Consider the following 10327-nt stretch of genomic DNA (forward strand, 5'->3'; position numbering starts at 1 on the left):
AGTCATGGATCTCAGTTGGTTAAAATCCAAGTTTGGGGTTCTGCCCACATGTGATCTGACCACCTTTACTTGTCTGGTGACCACAGGTGTAGGGATCCCCCTACTCCCACCCCAGATAAAAACATGTAGATGTTGTACTCAGTTATGAAGTGTCCACTACAGTGTGTTTATTTTGTAAGTTTTTCATATGTCAATTTTCTTTCAGCAGATAATCTACAACTTAAGTTGATTTCCCACTGTAACTTTCCACAACAACAAATATCAAAAGATGCTGTGGAATAAAGCAAGCAATAGGTTTATGGCCCACTCCTCCCTCTCAGACTCCCTGTAAGAACTGTCACTCCAAAATCAGCCAACCAAGGAGCTCCCTTTTTTTTCTTTTTTTCTTTTCTTTTTTCTTTTCTTTTCTTTTCTTTTCTTTTCTTTTCTTTTCCTTTTCTTTTCTTTTTTCTCTTCTCTTCTCTTCTCTTCTCTTCTCTTCTCTTCTCTTCTCTTCTCTTCTCTTCCTTTCATCAGAACCTAGATGGGGTTGCCTGAGTTGTTTCAGAATCCCTTAATTGTACCTACATCTCTGGATCTTGGATTCTTACCCTTTTAAGATATTGTCAAGCCCAGCAGATACATAAACCACAGAGTGTCCATTCAGGGGGACTAATAGCTTCTCGGTTGTCATACAAGGAAGGAAGGACCTGAATGGGACAGACACAACTTTCCCAGCCTCTGGGGAGCCTCCCACCTGCCTTAGTTACACTGTTCTTCCAGATGATTCCTGATCTATTCTAAATTTTATAAAAATCTGCTTCTTTCCCTATTTAATTTACTTCTTAATAATAAAGTTCCTTCCTGGAGCCCTGGCAGTAACTGCTGGGGGACCTGGGTTTCTTCCATAGTCCATTCTGCTTGGTTTTTCTGCTTTTAAATAATAGAGAACTCAGACATCTTTGAAAACACTCAAAAGACGTTCTACCCTGATTTGAGGACTGTACTATCCTGATAATAATGATAGAGATGGTGATAGTAATGCTAGCACTGCTGTTTTATATGATTATATATTCATTTATTATTGCATCATATAATATTATGTAATTACTACTTCCAACTAATATAGCAACTCCTAGTGTTACATCTCTTCTCATTTAAGGCTCTTTGGGATGGGTATTCTTACATGTCTTTTACAATGAGGCTGAGAGGCTGAGCAGCATGCTTTTGGTCACTGTCTAAAAGCACTTTGAATCCACTTGAGCCCTGCTCTAAAGCCCTGTGCTCTTATCCAGCACGTGATGCTGCTTTTTTTGGTTTAATATAGTAATGACACATTTGTCTAACTTGTTGTTTCAAAGGCAACCCACTGAAGGTCGATCTCGTGATGGTGGTTTGCGTCTTGGAGAAATGGAACGTGACTGTTTAATCGGTTATGGAGCCAGTATGCTTTTGCTAGAGAGACTAATGATTTCAAGTGATGCCTTTGAGGTTGATGTCTGTGGGCAGTGCGGACTTCTGGGGTACTCTGGCTGGTAAGTGGATACCACATGTCTCTCGTACCACATCCTTTGCCTCTTAAATCACTGTCCGGGGATTGACCCTGGATCACACCACATACTCGCCAGTCTTCGCCATCCAGGCATTCCTGGAATTCGGAATTTTATATGTACATGCTTAGTTTGTCTACCTAATGTTCTGCTTTCTACGACTGCTAGAGTTTAAACTCCCAGGGAATACAGGTTTTATCTTCTTTTTAAAGAAGCATCTCAAGTACCTTTTATAACACAATTTACCTATAAAGATACTAGCAGATTCATTATTAGATGTCAGAATTACAGCATATTTTAACTAGAAACTTTTTATGAAGATTGTGTTGAATGCTCGCTTTTAAACTCGGACCCAAAAAGCCAGGTATGTTGCCCTAGATCTTATAGTAAATTGGTGACAGAGCCAGGACCTTGTCTGTACTCTCTCTGCTTTACACTTGGACTGTGAATTCCATGAAGACAGAGTCATTGTCTGTCTCAGTCATTCACTCAACAAACAGTAAGAATCTGCTAAGTGCCAGACACTGTTCTAGGCCCCAGAAATACAGGGGTGAATAAGACAGATGAATGGCTGCTTACAGGGAGCTTATCTTCTAGTTCATTCTAATTACATTCTGTCTTGTTTACCCCTGCTTTTCCAGCCTGGGACTTGGTAGATGCTAAATAAAATATAATTGCTAAATGATACTGACCCTGCATATGGATGATTGCCAATAGGTAAATTATGTAACTCATAAAGTTTTTAAGTTCTGTGTAGAGTTCAGTAGATAAAAAAGCCAGCTTAAAAGATGATGCTACATATTTCTTGTTGGTGTTTGTGTAGTTAGATCCCCTTTCCTTATTGTAATGGTTCACTCTACCACCAAAGAGCAGCCACTCTGCTTAGGGTTAGTCATTATCTGGAGCCCTGAAATACCCCTGTAGGAAGGAGGGCTGGTAGTTCCCTAGTTTCTTCTTACTTTTCTGCTAGAAATGAGGTCCAACAAGATACAAGGCAGTTGCTGCAGGGACAGGGAACAGCCCCAGCTCCCTCATCAGCCCTCACTCAACCTCTCAGAGCCCCTTTTCTCTGGGCAAGGGTGAGGGTGCATCCTCCGAAGGACAGAGTTAGGCCCAGATGAGCATTCATGGCTAGAGTTTGAGAAATACAAGGGCTACCTTTTTCCCACCGAGTCTCCCATCAAAGCCTCCTTCCAGAGAGAGCCCCAACTTTTTGCCCTCCTAAGCTACCAGTCTTCATGGTGAATAAAGCAGATCAAAAGCCAGAATGAGTAGGATTCTTAGAACACAGTATATACCTTGCTCATTAAATGACAAAACCTTTTAGCCAATTATTTTATGATTTTTGGTGTAAAAGAGTTGATTAGACTTGTCTGTGAAATCATTTCATTTTAAAAACTAACACAAGAGGTGCCATTTGCAGTTCGTTCCTTTCATGAGGTTGCAGAGATAGGGTGACGTTATTCTATGCATTAGCCTGGCTTTTTCTTATATCAGTGACACGGGGCGGGGAGGTTGCTTCAATTCTGAGATGTCTATTTGTCTTTTGAAATGCATATTGAGTTTGCTTTTTATTGTCCTGGCTGTGTAACAACAACAAAAGTGTAATAGGAAGATGCCTGGAACCTAATTTCACTATGCTTAGATCTTCAAATTTGGCACAAGGATTTTTAAATAATTTACTTTGAAAAGATGGTTCAGAGAAGTCATTTTATTAAGAATAAGGATCAGAAAACTTCAAAGAGTTTCCTTTTCTTCTCCATCTTCCCCACATTCCCTCCTGTGCCCCCGCCCCCCAACCAAAGAAGAAAGAGAGAGAGAAAGGCAGAAAGAGAAATAGAAAAAATAAAGCAGAACACCAGCTTTACTTATGCACTTTGAAAACCTTCCCCTCTCTTCCGCTGAATACTCAGGGAAACTCAGTGTAAGCAGTAATTGATCTCAGCGTTATTCTGTTAAATTCATATCTCCTTTCCTGCTTCGTTTCTGTCTCATTTAGAGATCATCTGATGGCAGTGCCTGATTTTGAAGCTCATGTGTTCAATGTGTATTGTATTTGAAATCCTTTGAAAGAGGACTAAATCAGGTTACACGGTTTAAGGGTCTTTACTGTAATTAAACAGGCCTGGATATACTGTATGTCTGATTTTGAGTGGCCTACTTATACCCTTGTTGCCAACAGAAAAAAATTCCTAATCCAGTCTGGTAGTCTAGCAGCCTCCTCGTGCTGCTTCCTGGCAGAGGAGCGTAATGATGCTGTCATTTTCCCGTCGTTACCTGATCGTGTGTGCTGGGTTGTGTGGGAGGGAGCACGGGCATTTGTTGGAGGAAGTCGCTCTTTAATGAACAGCACAATGGAGGCTGAGTAATTAGAGCAGCTCAGAACCTTGAAACTGGCCTTTTGTCAGTGATTTGCACATTAGTAAGGCATTGCTATGGGGATGTTTACAGCAAGACTGTTGTTCTGCAGAAGACACGGAGGGCAGAAGTCACAAAAGAGAGGTCCAGAAGGAAAACAGTGGAGAAAAGAAAATCCCTATTAAGATAATTAGCTCTTAGAGGACATTTTACTGGACAGCCATTCCTCATGTGAAGCCACAGTCTCCTTCTTTTGCTGCCTTTGCCCTAAAAAATCAGTTTGTTTTCTTGCTGTTCGGGTCAGGTTTCTTCCTTTGGACATTTTCTAGACATAGAGAAAAAAATTACATATTTTTATTATGTGTATATGTTTATATATACATGCATCTATGTATCTGTACACATATGCATTGGAACATTTTAAATGATGGAGAAATATTTAGTAATAGAGAAGATTAGTGGGCTTTCTGGATTATGAATCAGTACATATGGAAAATTTAAATAGATTAGTTTGTATTGAAGTCATGGGGTAATGTAATGGTCAGGAGAATCAGCAATAAGTTGCTCCAGTTAAATCCACTTCTCCAATTTAATTAAAGCATGAACATGATTCCTGAATAAATTAGATCAACCTAGGCACATTAAAAATGTAATTCTTAAACTGTCATGCATTGAAGAGGTCTGTAGGTAATCTTTTAGGAAAAGGTCATTTACTGTGTTTCTGTCGTTGCTACCGATGGAATCAAACACTCCACAGTGCTTGCTGAGCCCCTGCAAGTCCCCCAGTGGGGGCCCAAGCATGAGTCCATCATGGCTCAACCTGTTTGCATTCTCTTCTCACGAAGTTCTTGTCTGTGTAGTCACTCACCACCACATTCAAATTCTCAGCCTCGGTGCTTTTCTTTTCTAAAATAATAAAGCTTTACTGATTGCAAAAAGTGACCCCTGCTCTTTGTAAAATACTCAGTGACAAAAAACGTAAAGAAAAAAATACAGTCATATTAATTCCTATCACCCACAGATGACAACTATTAACATTTTCGTGACTCTTTTGGGGACATGTCTGTTAGCCAGTAGTTCTGTACTCTTTAAAAAAAAGTCATAAATTCTTTTGAGATTCTGATAATAGCAGAATAATTAAAACGTATACTCACACAAAAGAGTCTTTATTACATACGATTTTGGGGACTTCATACATTTACTGAAATGCATCTGAGGACCCCCTTGGGATCATGCTCTTTAGCAAACTGCTTTTTCTACTCCACAGTGTGTCCTGGACACTTTTGTATTTCAATAGTATGGTTCTACATCATCACACTTAATGACTGCACAGTATTCTTCTGCATAAATGTCTTCTAATCACAGAACCAATTGCCTGTTGGACATGTGAGCCATCTCCTGATTTATGCTGTTATAAATAGTGTGACCGTGAACATTCTTGTGCACATATTTTGCCACTTTTGCGATTACTCAAATAACATGCACATCTACATGTTTAATACATATTGCCTTACTTACCCTCCAGAATGGCCTTTTTCATTCACGAAGGAATCTCTCTCCAGTTCCCAGTCAGCAATGACTCTTCTAAGCCTTAGTTATTATTCCTCTTGCACTCACTTTCCCCTCTGTTAACTAGGAGGTTGTAGTTTTCTACCTATTAAGTCTCAAGATTTCTACTGGAAACCTATTGCCCCAGACTGTTGAAATGTAGGGTGAGGACCTATTTTGGTCTGAAACCTGAGAGAATAACTCGCTTTCTCCCCAGGGACTCTTCTTCAGTTGTAGCCATGGATTAAGACCTAGATTCAGTTCACTGGCTTTTGCTGAAAGAAGAGAAAAGAAAATTCTAATTGGAATAGGCAGGCACATTGGTTAGGAGCATGTGCTGTTATAAGGATTAAATGGGAATATATGCACACACACAGTTCTTTAGTTTTGCACAAAGGCCAATGTGCTGTAAGTACAGTAGCTTCCAATAAAAACAAGTAATCAAGCTTGAAGAGCACTGGAAAAATAAATAACATTTGATTGGACATCACCTTTCTATATGAATGTCTTATCTTTCCCATCACACTTCAAGTATCTCAGTGACAGAAATCAAATTAAACATCTTGCCTAGAATAGTATGGCATAGTAAATGCATTTCAAATACATGGAGATGGATTGAATCTGTTTAAAACACTTTCAACAACAAAAAAGTAAACCTGAGTAACTTTCAGATGGTTCAGATTTCTGGGCCTCATTCATAACAAGCATATAGGCAGCTATTCTGTATTTTAAGGAGAAAGGCCTAGAAGTGTGGAAGTAGCTGATTAAAATTTCGTGCTTTTACAATTGGGGGAGTGATACTCGTTTTGCTTTTACTTTTGTTACCTTGGATGCTTCTTTTTATTTCGGGGGCACATACATACTTATGTGACAGTGTGACTGAACGCTGAGGAATAGAAAACTGATGAATCTGGTAGAATGGTGATAGAATTTTGTCGAGTGAATCGTCACTTGCTCCACACCGGCCTCCGTTTCTGAGTTACTGTCCCTCTAACATGACTGACTTGGGTTTCAGGTGCCATTACTGCAAGTCGTCATGCCATGTGTCTTCCCTCCGCATTCCGTATGCCTGCAAGCTGCTATTCCAGGAGCTGCAGTCAATGAACATTATCCCCAGGTTAAAACTGTCCAAGTACAATGAATAAGGATGGGAAAGATGGTTACTTAAAGAGAACAACTAATGTGTCCACAGTGGTGAGGAGCAGAAGGGATAAGGACCACTTCTGCTCCTGTGAATACTGTTCTCTCTCTCAAAAAAAGAAAAAAGAAAGAAAGAACCACGAAATTGTTGGAGAGGCTTTTTATACATTAGAAGACTGGCTGAACAACCCTGATCAACGAGTCCGGGCCATGGGAGAAACACCAACAATGAGGACTGTAGCAAAGTCTGTCGTCCGTATTCTGAATTTGATTCACAAGTGAATGTGACCTAAAAGATAAATAAACTTTTATTTATGTTCTGGTATCTTGAAATTTATTCATTACAAAGACCTTCCTCCTTAAAAAGAATGTTTGGGATTAAATAAAATGCCAGATTCTTATGACACGTGAAGGACATGGAGAATCTGAGCAGATTAACTCGGCCTTTGTCGGGGGAGGCTGATCTGAGCGGTATTTGAAGGAAAAACACCTGCGGGAAGCCGGGAGTGTGGCTGATAAGCGGAGGCTTTCTTACCTGGTTCTCTGAGGGGTGAGTGTTCGCAACAATTGAATCTTACCTTTATACACCCAATTTTTAAATTCTAATCTTGGTTAAGATAATATCTTCCTGCAATCTTCAGCAATTTTACCAGATGTCACCTTTTCTTCAGGACTAATTGCCACTCATTTGAACCTCCGTGATCGTACCATGCAATATTTGTTGAATATCTGAAAATAATTCCATAGACACTTTGTAAATTTTCCATCCCTTCCATTCCTGCCAGGATGTTAGCTGTCCACTTTCTTTTTAATCTGACAACCTTCTTCATCCATTTCTAAGTTGTTGTTAATTGTTCTGCTCTGAAGCCAGATAAATATTTGTGTTAGGGATTGTTTATAAAGTAAGTCAAAAAAGCTTTGAGTAATGATCTAAGGCTGCATTCCCAGCATGTCACATTGAACATGTCCCACAGAATATTAATAGGTATTATACACCAACAAGAATCAAGGTCCAGTGTCAAATAAGTTTGAGACACTGGGTGTCTCCAAGTTAAACATACCAAGGACTTTTTCAGAGCCTTTACCAAGCTACCGTGTACTGGGACTCTCCAAAAGGGGGAGCCAGGCTAGTCACTGAGTTGAGAACCCAACCTCGACAGCACTTCATTTCCTTCACAATAAGTAGCCCTCACTTGGGTATGAGAGTCCTAGAGGCTTTACAGAGGGACGCGCTGCAGGTGAGCAGACCTTCCCCGCCGTCAGCACACGTCTCCAGTCACTTCAGGGGCTCCACAGGCTTTACAAATGCAGAGGCGTTTGAATGCCCAGGTCTTTGGTTCTGCCAGTGGTTCCTTCCTTGCACCCGGCTTTGTCGTTCTCAAAAGTTATGGTGCCTGAAGAAGACTGTACTAGGTTGAATGTATACGTACCATACTTTGTGGGCCATTTAAGGAGTTTTGTAGGGGGATTTTGACTTTCCCATTATGTGACAACTCCACTTATCAACTCTGCAGAAGACGCTGTTGCCCTGCCCTGTGAGGCACTGCATGTCTGTGAACACTCAGAGGGTCAGCCTGGGAAGAGCTGCACTCAGAACCTCCCCTGTGTGAGGCACTGTGCTGAGGATAGAAAGAGCAGGACATGGCCTCTGCCTTAAGGAGCTCTGAACCCAGTGGAGGAGGCCGAGACGTCAGCGAGTCATGGAACGCTGTCCCACAGTCAGTGCTAAGGCTTACCCTCGGCAGTGCTGACGGAACTCCCAGGGCAAAATGATTACCTGTGCCCTGGAGATCTGGGAACACTTTACAATCGTGATTATTCCCTTTTTAGAGCTGAAGACACTGAGCCACTAAATGGCTAACTTGCCCAGTGCCCCACCATTAATAGGGGAACAGCATGGGCTTGAGGCCAGGCTTCCTGATGTGGAGGCCTTCTTTGAGTTTCATCCATGATTCTGTTTTTCAGTCACTAAATATGACAGTTTTTTTTTTTTATTCAAGCGCTGCTGAGTATTTGAATTTCTTAAACTTATTTTTTCAAAAACAATTCAGACAGTTCGGAGCATTTTGAGGGGAGTCGCCTAATCTAGGAAATTCTCAGTTCTCTTAAGTTAACAAAAATCTAGGAAGGTGGGCTCCAAACAACTATTCTTAGAGGGAAAAATTATGTTAGGTAGATATTTCAAAAATTAGCAGATGCTACATTTGAGTAACTAGTTGACTCAGAAATACTTAAATAAAAAGAGGCCAGAATTGGTATTAGTCCTACTACAGTTTTATTTTGTTATGTTATTTGTAAGTTCCTTGCTTTAAAAACTACCATTTTCACTTCCATTTCCGGTAATGTTAGAGTAACCTTTTACAGGCCACCCTAGGAGCGCTTTTTCCCTCAAGATTTTGCCAGGTTGAAAGTGGCACAGGGACAAGAGGCTTAAAAAAGCCAGGCCAAACCCACTGAGTGGCTGCAACCCTGACCTGAGCTTTGTCAGAGCCAAAGAACTGGGGAGACAAAAGTATGGGCTCGGAGTTGCCAAGACGCCAGGACTGGAAAGGCCAAGATCCCAAATAGAAAGAAAGCTCGTTGAGGTGAACCGAACTTCTCCACCACTTCTCCCCTTGTATTAGTCTGCTCTGGCTGCCATAACAGGATACCACAGACTGGGTGGCTTAAACAGTAGAAATTTATTTTCTCACAGTTACGGAGGTTCAACGTCCAAGGTCAAGGTGCTGACAGATTTGGTTTCTGGTGAGGACTCTGTTCCATCCTGGCTGCAGATGGCCACCTCTCACTGTGTCCTCACCTGGCCTTTCCTCAGTGTGTGTGAGGAGAGAGCTTTGGGTCTCTTTCTCTCCGTAATAGGACACCAGCCTGATTGAAGTAGGGCCTCTGTGACCTCATTTAACATTACCTCCTTAAAGCCCCCATCTCCAAGTACAGTCACATTGGAAATTGGGGCTTCAACATAGGAATTTTGGAGAGATACGATTCAGTCCATAATATTCCTCAATGCATTTGCCAACTCATAACAGCACTGGCTGAACTGCTAGCAGTATCTTTTAAAGCTGAACGTGTCCAGCAATCCTGTTCCTGGGGTGTGTGTGTGTGTGTGTGCAGCAGATACATGTGTGTTATCAGTAGGCATGTACAGAAACGTTTCTAATAGCACTATTGAAATAGCCCTGACTTATAAATAACCTCTGTCCATTAACAGTGGAATTGATCATTGTGGGGGGTTTGCACTGTGGAATACTAATACGGCAATGAAAAGCCTCATACAGTGTTGTAGATAATCTCACAAATATAATAATAATGAAAAAAAGTTAAACACAAAAGAATATATGTTGTATTGGTTCCATTTAAATTAAAAAATAAGCGAAACTAGTCTATCATCTAAGAAGTCTTGGTAACAGTTCCTGTGCATAGTGGGTGGCTAGTGACTGTAGTACAAGAAAGGGGCTTCTGAGATGTTGGTCATATTTATTTGGCCTGAGTTGGTTACATGGATGTGTTTACTTTATGAAAATGCACTGACCTTATACATAGGATTTTTCACTTTTCTGAATATAAGTTATACTTCACCAAATAAGTTTTTAAAAAGAAGATATCTTCTAAACCTGTGGTGGTCTCTTAATAGCTTTGTCACCCCAAATATAGTATATTATCTTTGTTTTAGTTTATCCATCTTCAAAATGGAAAAAAATAATGGTACTGACACCTAAGGCTGTTTCTAGGGTTAAATGAGCTAAAACATC

General features: G+C 40.6%; 1 protein-coding gene across 2 annotated transcripts in view; it reads left to right on the forward strand.

Moving 5' to 3' along the window:
- POLR3B (RNA polymerase III subunit B) overlaps nucleotides 1-6900 on the forward strand; it is a 105306-nt gene extending 98406 nt beyond the window's left edge. For both annotated transcript variants that reach the window (XM_010996457.2, XM_064491681.1), the window contains exons 27-28: nucleotides 1341-1514; nucleotides 6451-6900. In XM_010996457.2, coding sequence (XP_010994759.1) covers nucleotides 1341-1514; nucleotides 6451-6580 — 304 coding nt within the window. In that variant the 3' untranslated portion in view covers nucleotides 6581-6900. The remainder of the gene's footprint in view (nucleotides 1-1340; nucleotides 1515-6450) is intronic.
- The last annotated feature ends 3427 nt before the right edge of the window (nucleotides 6901-10327 follow it).

Source organism: Camelus dromedarius, chromosome 11 (assembly GCF_036321535.1).
Source record: "Camelus dromedarius isolate mCamDro1 chromosome 11, mCamDro1.pat, whole genome shotgun sequence".
Taxonomy (NCBI): Eukaryota; Metazoa; Chordata; class Mammalia; order Artiodactyla; family Camelidae; genus Camelus; species Camelus dromedarius.